A 20,963-nucleotide genomic window follows, 5' to 3' on the forward strand; every position below is an offset into this window, starting at 1 on the left:
TCCGGAAGTCCCACCGATTCCGGATACGCGAATTTCCACTGTGTGTGCATATATATATATATATATATATATATATATATATATATATATATATATATATATATATATATATATATGTATACATATTTAGTATGAATTATTTTAGAATTTAATATTCAAACAATAATTAGTATAAACGTAATTTTAGAAACTGTGTAAGTTAGATAAGGATAACTTAAATAAAAAGTACTGACTTCTGAATAAATACTCTACTGTGAAGCCTATCCCTACCCTAAGAACTACAATGCCTTTGCATTGTAGATCTTGCCTCATTAAGACCTACATAAAGAGTATGTCAAAAATAGCTATCTAATTTTGCTCATCTAAAAAGTAAAATAATTTGTAATCCAAAAACTTCTTAAAATATATTAAATTTTTTTTTCAAAAAAAGAGAGAGAAAAGAGAACAATTGTACAGCTTCAGAATCATTTTATAATTTTTAATGCTTTTTTTTTAAAAAAAAAAAACAAAATTAGGCTTATTGAGACATTTTTATATCAAGTTATGCTGCAGTAATATTTAGAAATTTGTGCTAAAATTTAATTATATCTTAACAGTTTTTTCAAGCTAATTTTATCCACTTTCAAAGAAATTATCAGTGCCAAGAAGATTTTTTCTTGTTTGAAAATTGCATTTTCTCTATTTGTGAAGTGTTGTAACAGTTCTCTGGATGTATAATGATTTTTAAAAGAATTGGCTGCTAGTAAACTGATTAATGCTATATGCTTATAGCAGAAATTAAAAATTTAAAGGATGCGAATAGAAGAATTCCATCAAAACCACAAATTGCCTAAAATATTTAAAATCCAGGAAAGCACTATGCTTAAAAGAGTAAAAAACTGTGATATAATTCTAAAGACAGGAGAACAAGTTGTACCAATTAAATGCTATTGTTTGTGTAAAAGAAATTTTCAAAATTTAGAAAAACCACCAAATGACTTACTAAAAATTATGTGTAATTCTAACAGATGTCCTTTGTAAAAAATTAAATGTATATTTAATGTTTAATGTATTATATTATTACTTGCACTTCATTAAGATAAAAAAAAACTGTGTTAATGTCAATTATTCAGTTTTATAATTTTTTTTTAATGTATAGCATGTTTTTCGAGAAATAAGTACAGTAATTATGAATTATAAGTAACTTGCTCCAGTTTTGTTTTCACGACACAATGGCCCCTTATTATAAGGTTTGTTTTCATCTGTGCCACTAAGGTCATTATATTGAGTGTCGACTATATAGCCACTTCACTTCAAGTTTCAAAATTTTATTACTCTTTGAATTATCGATTCAACCATTTCTTACAAAAAAATCTGAAGATTTAATATTTCATTTGAAAAATTATAATATTAATAACATTTTTTTAACAAGAAATTAACATTTTGAAATTATTTGGTTCATCAACTTCAAATGCAGCAAAATATTTAAAAAAGAATGAATTTGTAAATAACCCTTCCATACAAAATTTAAAGAAATGTATTAATGAACTTTGATGTGTTATTTTTGAATTTAAAAGATCAATTCAAGTTTTTGGAACAACATATCTCCATCATAAAAGGTTTAATTTCATCTTCTAAATTACTAAATAACAAGACAATAATCATCATAGGATTTCATCATAGAAAAAAATTATTAATCAGATGTTTTTTTTTTCTTCTTCTTTTATATATTCCATTAATAAGTTCTAATAATTTTGAAACAACAAATTAGAACATCTTGCGGCTGGTCTCCCAGTTCAAAATATTAGATTTTAGAATTGTAAAAATGTCTTATAGTGGAAAGATTCTTGGAACAGAGGCATAACTGTGATATTATGCCACTGCTTATTAAGATGAAAGGCTTAAAATAAATAAATAACCATTTAGGAAACAAAACTTTCTTCAGCTTACTATGGTGGCCACTATTCCAGATTCTGACTACCCCAACCCTATGTAAATTACAGATCAAGATCTCATATCCCACAACAACAAAAAATAATGCATATTCTAAGAAAGTATATTTTATGGATTATTTTGCAAGTAAATCATAATTAGCACTAATTAATTAGCATAATAAAAGTCTAACCGGAGAACCATTCAGAATATTAAAATCTGATCATTGGAACAAAAATTATTTAGGGTGATATTCTTTTTTTTTATTTTTGGATCACCACAAGTGGGTTTAAAGAATTTTATATAAAATTCAGTATATTAAAAATATTTTACTTTCTGCTAAGGCCATAAGCTGATTTGCAACACTTAGTTCATCCAAAAGTCTTGAATTTTCACTTGAAGAGTTGGTCAAGCCTAAATATATTTCAAAATAATTTATAACATGATAAAAACAAATTTATCTAAATATGTTATAAAAATAAAGCAAGGTTGCTAGTTAGAAAGTATATGAAAACATGGATTCTTAATAAATAAAATTTATATTCCAGCGACAAACAAAAATGTAGATAAAAAAATTAAGTGCAGAATTGTAGAGGTATTTTGAATACCATACAAATAAAAACAATAAAAAGATCCCTATTAAAAAGATTGAGGGTTTTGCCCAAAACATTATTTTTTTAATTGCCTTTTTCTAAAATTTCCATAAATAACCTAATAACTGCAAAACATTCTCTTTAAATACACATTTGTACTTTCCAGAGCGTAAGTCGATTCCTATTTTTATCGTGAAAATATGCATTTTGACCTTAAGTGTATTAGTCACATTTGTTGTAAGACTAGATGTCTTACGACCACCTTTTACTCTGCAATGTAATTTATGTTTTTATTAGGATATTGCAAACAAAGTATAACCCATTTATAACCAAAGTATAATTCAAATTAATACTGTGGTAACTGAAATGATGCATGGTGTAAAAATTTTATTTTTGTTACATAAAAGTTTTGTGTTACAATATTTTTATGTGTTTGCATTATCTTAGAGATTTGTATTTGTTTTTAACTATATTGATTAATTTTTTAAGCTAAGCATTTTTTGTGTTAGAAAACAAAAATATTTGCGTCCAAACGTATTATCAGTCAACCCGTTCTTTGAAATTTAGGGGCTCAAAAAAGTTGATTTATGCACTGGAAAGTATGGCAATTGAAGGTTTTTGGTAGAATGAAGAACTTAGGAAATAAAGGGTGATGAGAAAAGGATAGTACAGTAGGGAACCGATTATCCGGAACGATCGGGACCATCGCTATTCCGGATAACTGATTTTTCCGGTTTTCTGAATCGCTACAAAAAGCCGTTTTTTTATTGTTAAACCCAACTAAAAAAAAAATTTTTTTTGTGGAAATAATCTTAAAAAGAAGAAAAAACAATGGAGTAATACACTAATGATTATTTCCAAAATGATGGTAAGGTAAACATCTTTCAAAAAAAGAAAGAAAAATCCTAAAATCTTATGAGGAAAAAAAATTTTTAAAAAAAAAATGGCGGGAAAATTTATCGAATTTCGTTCCGGGTTTTTGGTTTTCTGATTTCCGGATAACGGGTTCTGTACTGTACTAAACTTGTAAAGAATCTACAGATCTTAATAGCCTGATATTTGTCAAAAGCGAAATTTAAACTTTTGTTTCAAGTTTAAACAAAAAATGCAGAGGTACTTAAAAAAAAGGGAAAAATATCAGGAGGAAGCACCTCATACTTTTTATTTTAGGTGTGACAAAAATATATATTTTATCTTTTTTAGTAAACTTAATAGATGTGGTTTAAAAATCCTTTTTATTATTGTTTTTTTGCATTTTAATTTTATATCTATTATTTTGTATACGTAGGAAAGTGGTTAAAATTTTGCTTTGGGATAATTTCGGTGATCAGAAAATGATTGAAATTTGTACTAAAGTGCCATTTAACACACTTGAAATGAAGTTGGAAAGTAGATGAACCGAGATCATGTTTTAGATTAATTCAAAGGCAATTCTTTTCAATTGGAACTAAAAAAAATTTAGAAACAAGCATTATCCCTCATTTTTTGTTGTATGTTTCATGTTTTGGTAAAGCAAGTTGGGATATCGGTATCATGCTAGACTTTCGCTTTACATCAGTGATGGGACAAAATGACATCATTTTGAAGAAGTGTGATTTTTTCTAGACAGCAAAACAGTCCATTTTAGAATTGAAAAATATTATTTTAAAGCAAAGAAAAAGCTATTTCAATGGAGAAAAAAAACTATTTTGAAACAGAGAAACAAAACTTTCTTAGAGGTGGAAAAGTTTTTTTTTTTTTTAATTAATAAGCACGTGAATTAGTTTGTAAGGAATAAATAATGATTTAGAACTAATAATTAAATTTAAAAGTATTTGTTTTGTTTTTTTACTTGTACATTTGAATAGTCCTATTGAATTCATACTGTGACTCAGAATATGCTTTACATCTATCTTTTGCAAGTACAGGGTGGCTAAAAATAAGGTTACCCCAATTTAGACCAACACATCTGTTCTGACTTTATAAAACATGATAATTCGGATAAAAAATAATATAAAATTTCCTGGTCACTAGGCATATATTTTCAATAACTTAAAGACATGGTTATAGAAGTGTATAATAATAAAAATATTAAGACTTATTTATTATTTATCTGTCGTCTTTTTTTGTTTTTTTGGTAAGTGTACCGTCTTCTACTACTGTCGTTAGCATTTTGTTAAAGAACTTGCATATTTTCTCTGGAGTGGTTAAAAAAAAGAAGGTTAAAGAAAAAGAAGAAGGTTAAAAAAAATCATCTTTAAAGTAATAAATTACTATCTGCATGGTTTGAAAAACAAACTTCAACATTAAATATAGTAATTTTAGTAGAAGATAATTTAAATTACGAAATTTGATACAAAAATGAATTTGATCAGTAAAACCATTTTTTATTCAGAAAAATTTTTATCCCTTAAAACAGGTGGAGGATAGTTCCAACCTGGAAATGTGCCGTTAGTAGTTATTGAAAGCTTCGTTTTTTTAGAACCTGCTTAACAGGTTGTAATACCAGTCTTGTAACTGGTAATACTAATACTGGTAATACTTGGGTTTTAGGTTAAATTTATAATTTTCTTGATACTAACTGTTCTTAACAAACTTTCAGTGATAAGAGTATCATCAGCCAGCACATTATCTTTCAAAAAAGGTAGAATATAAAGGTTTCACTTTTTTTTAACACAGTGCTTCGCCTTAACTGATAATTTCAAATATTGCAATTTTTGAGAATTTGATAATAATTCATTATTGCGTACAGTAGCTGAAAATAAATCTCGAAATGATATCCATGAAAATAAATCACCTGAGAAAGTATGTAAGTTCAGTTTTCGAAGATTGATGTAAGCCTTTGGAGTTTCAGCTACAACCGAAGTTTGAGATTGTGCGTTTGTCAAATTACTATTTTCGGCCAAATTACTACTTTGTTTCTTTAAAGACAATTCAAAACTATCTAATTTATTCAGTAAGTCGAAAAACTCAGTTTTGTAATCTAAATAATTTTCCTTGTAGCAAACAACTAAGATGTCTTTGAAAAGATTCGAAACTTCAAAATTGAGTTCTTTTATTTGGCGTAAACAAAAATCTGAATGTGCAGCTAAGTTCAGTATCTTGCAACAAGTCAGAGATAGAATTAGTTACCCTATTAACTTTACTTTTCACTACTTTTTTCAGCTGAAGTAACTCTTCAAATAATTTTGGCATATTGAAAGCTCAAGAAAAGTAATCCAAAGCCCTAACTAAAATTTTATTTCGATGGCTCCGACTCGACGCACCAAAATGTGGGGGAAACTAACATTAATTAAACTAACATGAGCCATCAAATAATGAAATAAAACTAAATTGCCAAAATAAACTATTTATTAAAAACTTTAAAATAAAAACAGACCTAGCACATACTTGAACTTCCAAAATAGCTGGAATAAGGAACTATGCACCCTGAAGCTCGCATAAAAGCTTAAGTAAAAAAAAAAAAAAAAAAAAAAAAAAACCATGAAGCATTTGATGAATGAATTCTAAGGTAAACACGCTATACGAAATCGCTAATCCAGCGGACAAGACAAAATATTCCAGTTAGCAAGAGTTTCAGAGCGCATTCATTACAAAGCAACAAATAAGAAAAGAATCCTTCTAACAAATTATTGTTAAATTATTCATTTATGACTGAACAATGAGAGAGAATATAAATGACAGAAGTGCAGATGAGTCAAATATTATTTCATATTTCAATAAACTTTAGGAAGAAAAATTACGAGAAATACTGCAATATTAGAAAATATATTTGCTCTCTTCTTATAAACTATGTAATGAAAATATATAATAAAAACTAAGAGAGACAAGAATTTAACAAAAAAAAACATATTAGGGTGGTTCATAGTCCACTAATATCATGCACTTCAAAATCAAACATTCAGTTCATTGTATTATTTATAAGAAAAAAGAATTCAGAGGCAAACTACAGTTTCATAAAAACTTCCAAGAAACTTCTAATGCAGGAAAACATAATTTAAAGACTATTCACAAGTAGCTGTAGCAAGCATAAACTAAAATCTACATGCAAGAACACTTTATAGATGAGATGTAATTAATTCAACAGTCAAACAACTTAAGATGTTCATGCTTTTGCTGAAATGATATGCAATTTTTTTCCATACAAAGTCTAACAATGCCATCATTAATAAGCTCAACAATAAGTTACTGAAGAACGTTTGGCTTTAACAGCAGAAAGAAAAAAATAAAGAGTAAAAAAAGCATCAATGGAGTATCCATATTAAAGAATATATAAACTTTTATTAACCATCATGATCATTACCGTAAAAGGATAACAGATGACTCGCCATTACACAAGGTACCAGTTTCACAGCATGTAAAAAATTTGCTGATGCAAATGAGAACCTGATTGATGGAATTTATTTACTAATGAAAAATTTGGCAATAAGGTTCTTGTTTGGATCTCCGAATTTACATCTGAATTTTTTTAATGCAGTGAGAACAGTCCTTAAATCAAATGCAAATGCCAATTTCTCAAACTAGCATTATCAAGACACAAACTGTAGCAATGTCAGTGGATTGGTGTGACAATCCACAGCCCATTACATGCTCGTATACATTTTGTTTGATTTATTTGAGGAGACTGTGGGCTAAAATCTAGCTTCAGATCAATGGGTACCAACTTGCCTAGGAAAAAAAAAGCAGCCATTTCCAGGCAGCCAAAGAACAAAGGCTACATTGCCACAATCATGCCGTTTGGCACAAATTGAGGAGTCTTAACTTTCATGACACCCCTGGCCCTCAACAAGATGTTGTGGGAATGCTTTACTTTAATCTCAAACAAAAATCAAAAATTTATTACATCTCCAGTATGCAAAAAAATATTAAAAAAAATAATTTTTCAAAATAACTTTTGATCCAATGATCAGTTACGTACTAAGACTCAATCTTAATTATCCTCAAATATGCTAATTAATTAGTGTAGACAATATTTTAACTTGTGAAATCAGACACAAAAACATATTTTCTCTGAATAAAAAACATTATCTTTTTTCAATGGATATAGATATCTTACCCTTAAAATATAGCCACAATCTAGGAAATGTCATCCCAATAGTTTGAACAAGAGAGCAATTCAATGTTTGGACCCCACAATGTTAATTTTTTCTTTTTTTTTTTCAGTGTGTGTGTAAATCAAAAAAATTTGCACACAATTATGAAATTAATTTATCCATAGATAATTCCTTGAAAAAACATAATTTTTAATAATTGTTTATCATTTTATATAAAAATAGTCAAAAAATTTTGAATTATTAAGTTCTCAAATTTAAAATAACCTTAAAAAATGTAATTTAATATTTAAAAACACGAAGTGTGAACGAAATCAGTTAAATAGTTCCTGAGAAATCAAATCTTAATGAAATCTTATATTTAAAATCCAATTTCACGGGAAATATTTGTATGATTTCTTTCAAATTTTGTATTTTGACATTTAAAGTACATGTTATGATGGCGTATTAAAACATTGAGATTTTAAAAACCAATTTACAACAATAGCTGCCGAAATTGCGACTGGAAAAACCACATAGATTAATACATTGTTGAATGAAATTGACATTAAATATTGTCTATTTGTTATCTTTAAGAATGTTTCGATGTTTGTTTATCTCAAAGACCTATTATCCGTAAAAATTTATTTTCCGGACCTTCCAAAGTCCCATTAATTCCAGGTAGACCAGAAAATTTAAATTTTTAGCTAGTAGCCAGTGGCTGGTAGACTTTAATAACTTAGTAGCCACAATTTCATTAAATCTAATGAGTCGGTGATCAATATCGTTTCGTTCTTTACATTTAATAGCTAGTCTTATTGAACTTTTTTTTGCTTGGATTAAATTATGTTTTAAAAAAATCATATTAGAAATAATCTACAGCTATAAAAAGTTAATTCAACAATAAAAATAATATAAATATATATGTGAGAAAATTTAAAGAACCTTATTCAAAAATATTTGGGGAGGCAAAACAAATATAATGTATACATAACAGCTTTGAAATATGTGAATTGTTAGTTCCTTCCACATGAATCTTTTGATTACAAATTGAGGGATTCTAAAGGTTCAAAATTTTGAATGGACACATTGGACATTTTAAGGAAAATTGCATTTTCCAGAGTCTTTCAGCATTGGTGTACTTTTTCATTAAACAATTTTCAAGAAAAAAAAAGATGGGAAAAAGTGATTAATTGTTCATTTTATTTATATTATTCGTCTTTTGTTGACTCGCCACATGACGAGTAATTATTTTCAGATCTAGTTTCAGATACAGTAGTATTAAGTCCCATATCCAGATGTCGGTTTACCAGAAGGGTCTCTTCTCCAGACACACGTCAATCAAAATAAACATAATTCTTTCCCCTTTTAATAATTTTTTTTTTTTGCATTTGAGACTGGTTGAAAAAGAAGTGCCGTAATTTCACGGAGAAACGCCGCACCATTGGACACGCCGAGCCGAATTTTACCATACTAATGCAGGTATTGATTACAGACTTAACATGTGTATCTAAATATGCATATACGGTATTTTCTGGTGAAAGTGGCGCACATCGATAAAAATGAAAACATTTTGAAAAAGTTATCATAAGCGCCACAAAGGTGCTACACCGAGCATATCAGCATCCTTATAGAAGAGACCTTTACAGGGGGGCCACTCAAATCAGATTTCAAATTTCCCTGATTTTTCCAGGTTTTCCAGATAAAAATCTTAAAATTTACAGGTTTTAGTTTCTTTATTCTAATAAAGTGTAGGATGTGGGTACAAGAAAAGTGTTTATATTATAAAATATTTTATTCAAAATGTTATTTTTTTAACATGTCTTGAAAAAAATAATTTATTTTGATAATTTGGCAAGATTTTTTATTCATTTTTTAATGTTTTGGTACAAAATTTTGAATCAAAAATCATATATTGGCCAACAAAAGAGTAAAATTAAATATTAGTATATAGTTAGTTCTTAAAAAAAAACCTTTTTTTTAAATTAAAATATGTTATAAAAGGTTAAAATGAAATAGAAAAAATTAGCATTAATGCAACAATTTGTCGATAAACATTGCTGTTTGCGATTGCAAAAAAAATTATGTGATTGGTTGGTTTGCTGAGAAAAAATAATTCACAGATTTCTTTGGGAATACAAAAGCTTTCAGAAAAAGAGTGCAATATAAAATCTATTATTATTATTAAATTATAACCAACTAATTTTTGGAGAATTTTATAAAGTTAAAAATACAAAAACATTTTGTCAAAATGGAAAAAAATTACCAGGAAAGCATTGGAACAAACTTAAGCCATAAATGGATTCAGCCCAAGGACAGAATTTAAAAAAAGAAGCTAATATCCTAATCCCCTCTTCCACCTGCCTCACAATCTTTCCTAAATTGCACAGTCCATAGCAGTCAAAGGTTTTCACATTCGTTTAGCAACAGAGAGCTTTAATGGAACAAATTTTGATGCAAGCAAAGTATTGCTAAGTTGATGATATTTCAACTGCTTGGAGATACATTTCCGTCTAAAAAAAAGTGGGTATAATTGATGAAAGAATTTAAATTAAGAAAATTAGTAAATAATTTAAATTAGTGAAATTAAAAAAATTTCCAGCTTTTCTTTAAAATTCCCTGATTTTTCCAGGTTTTTTCCAGTATAAAAAAAATTCCCTGATAATTCCAGATTTTCAATGTGGGTGGCCACCCTGCTTAAGTTACTCTTTAGAATATCTATATAATAAAAAAAAAATTCATAAAGTAAAGTTTTAATTTCTAAAACATAAAAAAAATAAAATTCGTTAAAAGGTCCGCTCACTTATGGATACTGTTCAGGCAAGGCTAAATTAGATCATCGTTGATTGGGGTTAATTTGAAATAAGCGTGCATAATTAATAATCCCTTTAAATGGTTTGAAAATAATGTTAAGTACAATAAAATATTTTTAAATGCATCAAATAACTAAATTTCTAAATTATTTTGGAGGGGAAGCGGGCCTAAAATACGTTAACAAAGAGTTCATGTGAAAAAGTTTTCTTTTTCAGCAAAAAAACAAAACAATATAAATAAAGTTTTTCTTTCAGTTGGCACCGCGCCAAAAAATAAAGCTGTCATGTTTTATTTCAGAAAAGCAAATAATTAACAGCAGAAAAATATTTATATGCTCAGCGGAGCTCATAGAAAAAACTTGCGCTGGGAGGGTTAGAGTTTGAGGGAAAAAGGTTGGAGAATCTCAAATGTTAGGAAAGTCAATTATTCTTCTATAATAAAAAAATAATTCAACTATATCTAGCGGAAGACTTAACGTTGTGACTGATTACAGAAATCTGTAAAACAATGCAATAAGAGAAATGAAAAAATCTTAAGCTATAAGTTTATTTAAAAAAAAAAAAAAAAGATTTAAAAATAAAAAGATTTAAAAATTTATTACAGATAACAATTTGAGGAAAAACTAATAATAACAAAACAATAAATAATAACTAATAACGAAATAACTATTAATAACAGGAATAAGAATTAACTAAAAGTGCACCAAAAAAAATTCTCAAGAAGGAACGAGCAATGGGGAAACGAATTTCACTTTCACAATCTTTGGGGGTGGAATTTTAGTGGATATAATGCCCTCTCGTTGAATGGAAAAAACACAATATGACTCAGCTTACAAAGAGAGAACAAAATGTTTAAAAGAGGGATGTACCCCACCTCCTCTGCTTGTCATTTCTACTGGAGCTGTTTCAGAGGAATCAATTGGTCAGTTTTAAAGGGGTTGGGGATAAGAAAAGTGGATACTTCTTCATCTGTTCGCTCCAATTACAATTGCCACGGCACTAAGTGGATTTCTAGCTTGCGAACTTTCTTTAAGCTGGGGGTGGATACAAGATGCATACCTTTTAAATCGGTCACTGTATGCGATGTTTTTTTAAATATTATTTCGTTTGTTTATTTTCTTGCAGGCAGCTGTCGAAAGTTTGGTAAGAGTTAGCAATTGTTCTGCAGCAACATGGGAGAGCGCGATATGGGCGAATATTTCGTCGATTCCGTTATTAATTTTTATTAATAGTCTTTCTCTCAGAAAATTATTACCTCTTAAATAATTTTCCTTGATAAATTTTTTTGCTACTAAAAATTATTTCGTCGAAAGTGCCGCTACATCGGAAGTGCAGCATTTAGGAATTTTTTTTTTCGTTAGTGCCGTGGCGCTTTCGCCGAAAAATTCGGTATATATAATTTAGATAAAAACAAATAAAAGGATATTGAATACACAAAAAAATAAAAACAATCCTAGTATATAAACTAATTAATCCTAGAATACAATAACTTTCGAAGTAAAATTAAGCCTTTTCTAGTTTTAATTCGAAGGAAAAAATAAAATATAAAATAATTACTATATCAAAAACCATTAAAATAAGTATCAAAATTCTTAAAAATAAAACTATCTTACTTTTTAGAAATAAACGATAAATCTAAACAAATTTCGCTCAAGGAAAAACTAAAGAATAATTTATTTAGATATCACATATCACTATATTTACTTATCACTGCACCTAAAATCCGTCAAAATCAGAACTCTCCATATCAGAGCAAAATAGATTGATTAGTTCATTGTTTATTTCGGGTTCATCCCAGTCACTCACACTTTCAGCATCACTTTCGGTTTCGTTTTATCCAACGATGATTTCCACTTTTTTGAAGCAATGTCTCACAGTTTCTTTTTCTCTTTTAATTGCTGACAGCTTAAACGCAGCTGTATAACTTTTCCTCTTAATGGGAGGCAATTAAAATGAATAACAAGTTACATTAAAATTAAAACAAAACAAAATTAAAGAAATAGTACAAATGAAAGAAAAATATTAACAAAAGAAAAAATTAAAATAAAAGTAAAATATTAATAAAACAAAAACACAACAAAAGATCAGAATTGAAGATTAAAGGATAAAAAAAATAAGCCCAGGAAGAAGATGAACTCACACTTTAGAAACCAGCTTTTTTTTTTTTTTTTAACTGACTCCGCCTAGGACAGTCCTTCTTTTATTCGTGTGTAAAATTCTCAAACATTGCTTTTTCCCCTCTACACTGTTGAAAGTTTTAAACTCTTCTTGAACATTCTAATTGTAGGAATATTCAAGGTCATTCTAAGCTCATCATCGGCTCCCTTTATTCATCAAACATTCACATGTTTTTAAGAACCAGCTGAAGAAAAAAGGGGAGTAGAGAGGCATCTCTTGACAAGTGGAAGAGACATATTTCCTGGAAAAAAAGGGGGGATACGTTTGTTTTACAGCTGACTTTATCACCAGCACCACCCTGATTTTCTTCATTCATTCCATTCTGATTTATGCTTTTCCCCCTCCACCCCTGTTGCCTAGGCTCAACAGCTGTTCATATGGCAAAAGGGAAAGAGAGATTTTGTTCTCTTGTGGATAGCAGTCTCCAGAAAGTGATTCCAAGAGAGTGAATTGGAGAGTGTGGGGGTGGGGAAAATTTCAGATGTGTTAACCATTCTTTGGAGTAGCATTAAGTATGAAAATATAATAAAAAGTACTAGTAAAAGGTGGAAAAAATGATGATGAAATTTCCAGTGGGGCTTCTAAAAAGCAAAATTTTCTAAAGGAAAAAAAGTATTACCATATAGGCCTCGTTACATACACCTTCCTACCAAATTTTCAAGTTTTAAATCAATAACCCCGCAACTTAGCTCCACGAAATTATGGTATGCAGGGATGAAAATACTTCGTTTTTCCACTTCTTTATGATTTTTAACAGACTTCCGATTTTTATTCGATTTCCCCTACAACATGAAAAAAATTGGATATCATGTAAACAAAATTCAGCATTTCACTACCGTGTGAAAAAAATCACGCATTTTTTTCTCACCTCTCACATAAAAGGATTATTACCACCAAGAATCATGCATTCAATTACAGAATGTGTAAAAAATTGACAATTAGAAAAAATTGCAAAATTGTCACAAATTAAGTGGGTTATTAAGTGATTATTCACAAGTATGATTCGGAATTCGTGGATCGGAATAATATTACATTAAAAATAAAATCAAAATTTTAAAAACTATGAAAAAATCCCAAATTGTTGAAAATGGGATCTACAAAACCATGTAGACAATAAAATAGTCACAAATGGAGTGTAACAAATAGTAATTCTACAAATGTGCGATTCAAAATTTGCCATGTATGAAAATGTAGCATTAAAAAACTATGAAAATAGGTAGAAATAACTATAAAAAATTAGACCATAAATCCATGTGGTAAATCATCAATAATTGAGAGCGAAATGCACCATTGAAAATTTGCCAAAAAATAATAGATTAAAGCATTGCAATTTTAAAAACCAAATAAAAATCCATTTTAATAATTGGCAAAACAATGCAGATTCAATGTAGAATAATAGCTAATCAAGTGGCAACCACGCAAATCATGTGGATTTACTCGTTAATGATTGTAATTGACATTAATTATCATGTATTTGTTATTTTTATTGAATAAGGATGTTTTGATGTTTATTACATTAAAGACTCATTATCCAAAAAAATATATTTTCTGGATTTAAAGAAATCCTGACGATTTCGGATATGGAACTTTCCACTGCGTTTTAAAATCAAATCTCGAAAAGTACCCAGAAAAAAACTTATCAAAACTTTTAAGTTTAAGAGTAATGCTCTGTATTTAATGAAGGAGTTTATTTTTATTTCTTAAAAAAATATTTATATATTTTTTTACAGCAAACAAAACAAAAATAACTGCTACTGTGTATTTCTTTTTACACCATTTGGTGAAAATAAACTACAAATTTTTTCTTGGAGCCATTCATATCTCAACATATTTTTCACTTCATAATCAATTTTTACTCATAATTCTATAACTTTTTTTTAATAAAAAAATAATCTCAATTTGAGCATTTTATTTTGATTCTATTAACATTTTTAAAAATCAGAGAAAAAAACAAACTGAAGCAGATTCAACACTATAGGCATCCGAATTTTTATTATTCCAATTCTTTCATTGCGGTCTCAGATCTTCATTTGAATATTTTTCAATAATTATGAAAAATATTATTTTCATTAAGAAGAAATATTTTTTAAAATTATTTTTAATGAAAAATATTTAATTTCTTAAGAAAAATAATTTTTTTTAAAAATTCAAGAAACAAATTGGAAAGATATTAATTGTAGTATGGAATTCAGTTCACTGGCTTTTTCTCAAGACTGATTTTAGTCCTCAAGACTTAAGAGTGGCTCCCAACATAAGCATCAAAGTAACAATCTTAGAAATATTTTTTTAAATTATAAACAAAACTATCTAAAATTATGAATTAAATAAAAAAAATAAATAATAAAAAAAAAATCTGAAGTTTGGAAAATTATTGGAGGAACTTGCCCCATCGATGCTACATTTTTATGAATTCTTAATGAATGGTAACTTTGATAAAATTTTCTCTTTTAAAGGTGTTTTCCAGAAGTCTAAGCAAAAATTTGTGTATACTTCCTGCAAAAAATATGGCAATATAGAAAACTGCAATTAAGCTCTTGAATTTGCTATTTCTTCTAAATTTCAAATGCTTGAACTTTTACTGTAAAAGTACATGAACTTCAAATAACATATTAAAAAAATGAATATATAACTCAATTTCTTACATGTTGATGGTAGATCTTCCTTTGATATTCCATCTTCCATTTTTGAGTACAATTCAACATATGAAGTTTCCTTATCAGAACAAAATTTTACTAAAAAAAAGAATACTTTTTAAGAATAAGGTAATTTGAAACTCAACTCATATGTATGCTTTACAGGATAAGTAAAAGAACACAAAATCTGCATATAAATATCCTAAATAAGATTACCCACAATCAAAGGACAACACAAGCATTAAAACAATAACAAGAAATATAGGTTTTACAAAGAGGAGAAATGCATATTTTCTTTCTTTTTTTGCAATGCAATTAAAAGAATCACTTAATTCAAGCATTAACCATATAAAAGAATATTTGAACAGTATTTAATAAAATTTTAAAAGTTCAGCTTTTAAGAGCTACAGTTAAGAGCTATAGTCCATAATAAAATATAGGATAAAATATATCTATACATATTGAATTTTTGTCAAAGTTTTTATTATTTAATTATTATTATTACTATATTTAAGTATTAGTTTTAGTAAAATCTAGAAGACGAAATTTCAATAAAATTGATGCAGTAGTTTTAGAAAATATATGATCATTCATTTCATGCCTTTTAAAAAAAAGTCAGTAAGTCAAAACTAACGACAGAAGTTTCCAAGGCTTCCTCTCATACAATTTTACTAAATAACATAAAACCAAAGAGAAATATTTTTGAGATATTGCAACATTTATTATTTTTTTAATGAATGTTTATATATTTCAAAATCCATAAAACCTGTTAAGGCTCATTTTTCTGACTTTTCATTATAAAAAAAAACAATTTCAGTTGTTAAAAATAAAGAAAACACTTAAAATAAGGTTCTAATATAACAAACGCCTATAAATAGTAACTATACTTCGGATTAATATAAAGAAGGCAATGTTCCACAAATTAACATACTAAAAGCATCACTTAACTGACATTACTTGACAAATTATATTTGTTTTCATTGAAATCTTTTGTTTATCTATTTTTTGGCAGGCAGTTGTTCGCCAGAGGACAGAGCTGTCTTTTTAAACATCAAATAAGAAATCAGCATGCATTTTTGTTCAAAAGTTCAATTCATGTCAATTTTAAAGTGAAGACTATGATCTTACTGTTGAGAAATAAAAATTAGTTTGTAAGAATTTCCATAATCTGCTTTAAATAATTTTTTTTCTTTAACTACAAAGTTATAACATTTTGTTATTTGCAGCTTATCTATATTTTTTTCCCACTCCTTAAACAATTCTAAAAACAATAAATTAAAAACAAAAATGATTTCATGAAAACAAGAAATAAAAAAAAAAGCAAAGAATGCTATTATGCTGTGCCATAAGCTATTTTTAGACTCATCAATATCAAGGGTGAAAAAGGCTACTAACAGGTGTTTTAAAAAAAATGATGTAGCTTATTTATTTTAGTTTTCTTCTCAATGTGAAGGATTTAGTTTGATTGCATCAGTTTTTTTGTTTTTTTCCATTTATGCATAGAAAAATATTAAAAATTAATTGTTGAATATGCTTACAGAAGATGTTGCAACTAATTAAAAGTGAAAACACAAAAATTTTATGGAAGGGATCCACCACCCATGTATTTTTGGATAGAAGCTATTCAAATGAGAAGGATAGAAATGAATATTTAAAGAGCAAAGAAAAATTTAGATTCCATAACAAACTTATACTCTATTTTAAGGGGGGGGGATTTCTTGCTCTTTTGAGTTGTAAATACCTTCCCCCCCCCCAAAAAAAAAATAATAGAATTCACAAATTTATAAAGGTGATTGAATTTATTGAGGTAGCACTCTCACCCAAAAGGTAAATGTCTACTTTAAAACTAAGGCTACGGAATAGTATTGACTCATCGCACTCTTTGCAAGTCAAATGAAAATATTTGATTATTGAAAATATACTTAATGACCAACGTATTTTAAGGAAAAGTTTTTTTATAGAGTAAAAGCTTAATGCAAATGTAGCGTAAAGTACGTAATGTCCATCAAAATGATATTAAAAATTTTTATGTTTACCTATAGGACGATTTTGTGGTATTGTGCATGTTGCGGACATGACATTTACAAACATTGATTGCTCATAATTAAATAAAAAATTGAGTTAGGTAACTGGTTTTTAGTGTTATAAAATCAGGTGATATGTCCAGGGTTGCCACAGTAAAAAATGAACAAAAATAGTTGCTTTTAGTAGCCTCAAGCATGAAAATAGTTGCCTAAAACTATAAAAATAGTTGCCTGAACAGGAACAAAAATGTATCAAAAATAGTAGCCATATAACTAAAATTATAGCTTAATTGTCAAATACTATTATTAGGACTGGGTGATGTCAGAAATTTTAAATCATGAGACATCACTATATAGTGATGTATCACAATTTAGCATATGTTCAAAAATTACCTATGGGAAATCTTTAAATTAATCAAGAATAAATAAAAAGGAATAAATCTAGTACAAAAGAAAATATTAATTCTAAACATATTCTACTATGACATCAATATCATTGCTTAATTTTTTCAATTAAATCAATAAAGAAGTCAAAGTAAAAGCAAACACAAGCTTTATTTCATTTTTCTTAAATTAAAAATGATTTAAGATTTATTGGTTTAAAAATAATAAAACTGTAACAAATTATTTTACATACATGCATTAAAAGTTAAAAGAAGAGAAAAAATGAAAGTGGAAAACAAACCAAAGAAATGTTCACCTTAGAAAATTTTTTTTTTATTTATTTATTATTTGTTGAAAAAAAAACATGCTTTTGAAACATCATTAGACCCTTTTTTATTTACTTACTTAAAATAATAAAATGTAGTATTAACTAATGGTCGAATTCGGTACTTAATAAATGTAAAAATATTTTTACTTATATATTATTATTTTCATTTTTGAAAATAAAATCGACTAAAGATTTATTTGTTTAAAAATGATGCTGACTATCGAACAAATTATAAAACAAACAAGTATTGAAAGAATTTTAATAAAAAATTTTAAAAAATACTCTAAGTACTATTGTTAAATTAAAAACGTCAAGACATTACTAAACTTTTTATTTAATTTTTAAAAAAATTTTGTTTTAACTAATAGCCGAATTTTTTTAAAACTTTGTTTTCATTTTCTCAAAAATAAAAGCAAATTAAATAAAGGTAAGTTTTGCTTTAATTTTTTTATAATTAAAAACGACTGAGCATTTATTGGTTGAAAAACAATCAAATTATTATACTTAACTACATTTAATAAATTTTAAAAAAACTAGCTTTTTATGACACAATTAAATACAAAATACCCCTATTAAATTGTATCGCTTAAAATAAAAAACAATAATTGAAAAAATCAATGATTTGATCTATTGAGTTCATAACAAAAATTTAAGATAACAGCGATTGTGCAGTAATTGCAAAGTAAGAGTAGGTCTACTAAAAATAAATGACATAATCATTAAACCCAGACAGAAAAAAATGGTATGAAATAATGTAGAACGAAACGATCGCTGCAAAAGTCTCACTGAAAATAATTTACAAGAAACCAGACAATTATTTCCGATGAAATAAAATGCACAACGATCGCAAAATGACTTAAGTCCCATTGAAAATAATCTTCAAAAACGAAAAATACCAAAGACAAAAATGGACATAAAGAAACTAATTGCATCCTATATTACAACGCTGATCCTCGCACGAAACCGGGAGTTCTCTGCAACTAGACGAAATCAAAATCGTCTTCGTTAGTGCGGTAACAGCATTAGCCTAGTCAAGGATTCTTGCATATTAAATTGTTAAACCGCGATTGTAATCTTATTCCGGGGGCTTAAATCAGATTTCTGGTGCACCGCCTAAAACAAAAGTCACTACATCGGCCTACTGATATATGCGTTAAATTCATATTTCGCGATACATCGATTTATCGCCCAGTCCTAACTATGCTCCAATTAAAAAAAAGTTTTGTTCAAATATAAAAGGTATACATATTAGAAAATAGGTACCTAAATAAAAGTCAAATTACAATAAAATATGAATGTTAATAGAAGGAATAAACAATTAAAAATAACAAAACTGCCCCTCAGAGAGAAAATATAACAAGTACTTTATTAAATTCAATGGAAATTTAAATTTTTGGCTCTTTGGACATAAATGATTGTATAAAAGTTTGCTTTCCTTTATTAACGTTCTGAAAAGTAACATTCATTTTTGCGAAAAAACTTCGCCAAGAGTAAAAAATGTCTCCTAATAGTCGCCTATTCCTGAAAATAGTTGCTTTTTTAGCCTTTTCAGGCAAAAAAAGTCACCATAGTCACCTAAGGCTGAAAATAGTAGCAAATAGTTGCATTTTAGTAGCCTGTGGCAACCCTGCATGTCTTCCTTTAACCCAATTCATATTTAAAAATTAAAATGAATTTAAACACCTTTAAAACAAAAATTTGAAGTGTTGCTGACATGACGCAGAAAAATATGGTTTTTAGAAAGTTTTTCTACATTCACCAAAATCTCTGAGTTTTATGAAATAAATTAAAACATTTTTTAGGTAAGATTTCAGTGTATATTTGCATAAAAGAAATCACAAGACTTTTGAAGAAATAAATTAATTAAAATAAAAAGTACCAAATTAAAAATAACGTGTATGTTGCGGATATGACGTAGCAGACATGAAAAAAAAATTTTCATTGTGAATAACCGCACCGTCTTAGATCATTCGAACATTACAGATTTCTTTTGTTAAATAAAATATTTAGTAAATTAATATTGTTTAATTATTTTTCTTTTTAATATTTCAAATTTTTAAACTTAGGTTTTATTATGAATTAGTTTTATTTTAGATTCCAAGCAAAAGATGAGTAAAGAATTACATTACAATTTATTTTTTATATTATTTAAAGCAAGTTTTGAATTGTATGAAAAAAACCGTACAGAATGATCAGGTGAAAGATCAGATGGCAAAAGGGCTTAAGTATGAGTCAATTGAAATTGTTTCTAACAACAGTTTTTCCAAATACTTAAACTTGTTTAGAGCTATGAGCTTGGAGTGGTGTTTAAGTGTCGTATCTGTCTTGCTTGTTGAAATTATTCGGCCAGGCCACCAATAGTTGTCAAACAATATGGCTATCCACTGGCCTTCTTCTAAAATTGTTGCTTAAGTTACAGCAAGTTTTGAAGGCAGTTAAGTAAATAATTCAGCTAGGTGCATGATTTGAGGACTAGAGAAAGAAGAATTAAAAGAAAATTTAACTGAATTAAGTGTTACAGTGTTTGGGATCGATTTGCAGACTATAATGTTCTTTCAACATTGATGCCTCACGCAGCTGTTTCAAAGAATGACCAGTTAGTCTTTGTGAAAAGCTTAATTTGTGAATATAGATCGATTTTTGAATTGACTGGCAGCTCCATCAGACTAGTGATGTACTTTTTTAGTTGTACTTTTTTTTTATTTTATTAGATGCTATAAAATTTCTTTATTAAAAATTGTCACACTATCTTCATTGTGGGATAAGTCATCAGAGATAACGGCATACGACTTAATGAATTATTTCTGCCAACCACCCTTGAAATATGCAACACAAGTCCATACTGTGACACTGTCCGACGTCCAGTGTGCACTCATGATTTCCCAATCATATTTTACAGTATAATTTTCAGCTAAATCGACATGCATTATAATTTCATTCTCTGAAATATTTTCTTTCAAATGACGAAATTTAAACTGTTGCTTGTAAGCATTATAAATATGTATTGCAAATGATTGCAGCTGATATCCTATTTCTTCCTTTGCACTACCCAAATCGATAACAATTCCTTTTTTAACAGTGAAACCTTGT

The 20,963-nt window shown here is 27.8% G+C and overlaps 1 protein-coding gene across 6 annotated transcripts in view; it reads right to left on the bottom strand.

Annotated features, from left to right (window-relative positions):
• pps (protein partner of snf) overlaps positions 1-20,963 on the bottom strand; it is a 153,774-nt gene that overhangs the window by 123,465 nt on the left and 9,346 nt on the right. For 2 of the 6 annotated variants that reach the window (XM_043049286.3, XM_043049287.3), the window contains exons 2-3: positions 15,147-15,236; positions 2,245-2,325 (exon numbers count right to left, since the gene is read on the bottom strand). In XM_043049286.3, the coding sequence (XP_042905220.1) occupies positions 2,245-2,325; positions 15,147-15,236 (171 nt within the window). Of the gene's footprint in view, positions 1-2,244; positions 2,326-7,539; positions 7,704-13,123; positions 13,287-15,146; positions 15,237-20,963 lie in introns of those variants that run through there. The other 4 variants (XM_043049290.3, XM_071187837.2, XM_043049291.3 and 1 more) reach the window with 3 other exon arrangements.

Source organism: Parasteatoda tepidariorum, chromosome 11 (assembly GCF_982258835.1).
Source record: "Parasteatoda tepidariorum strain Cologne lab strain chromosome 11, Ptep-v5.0, whole genome shotgun sequence".
Taxonomy (NCBI): domain Eukaryota; kingdom Metazoa; phylum Arthropoda; class Arachnida; order Araneae; family Theridiidae; genus Parasteatoda; species Parasteatoda tepidariorum.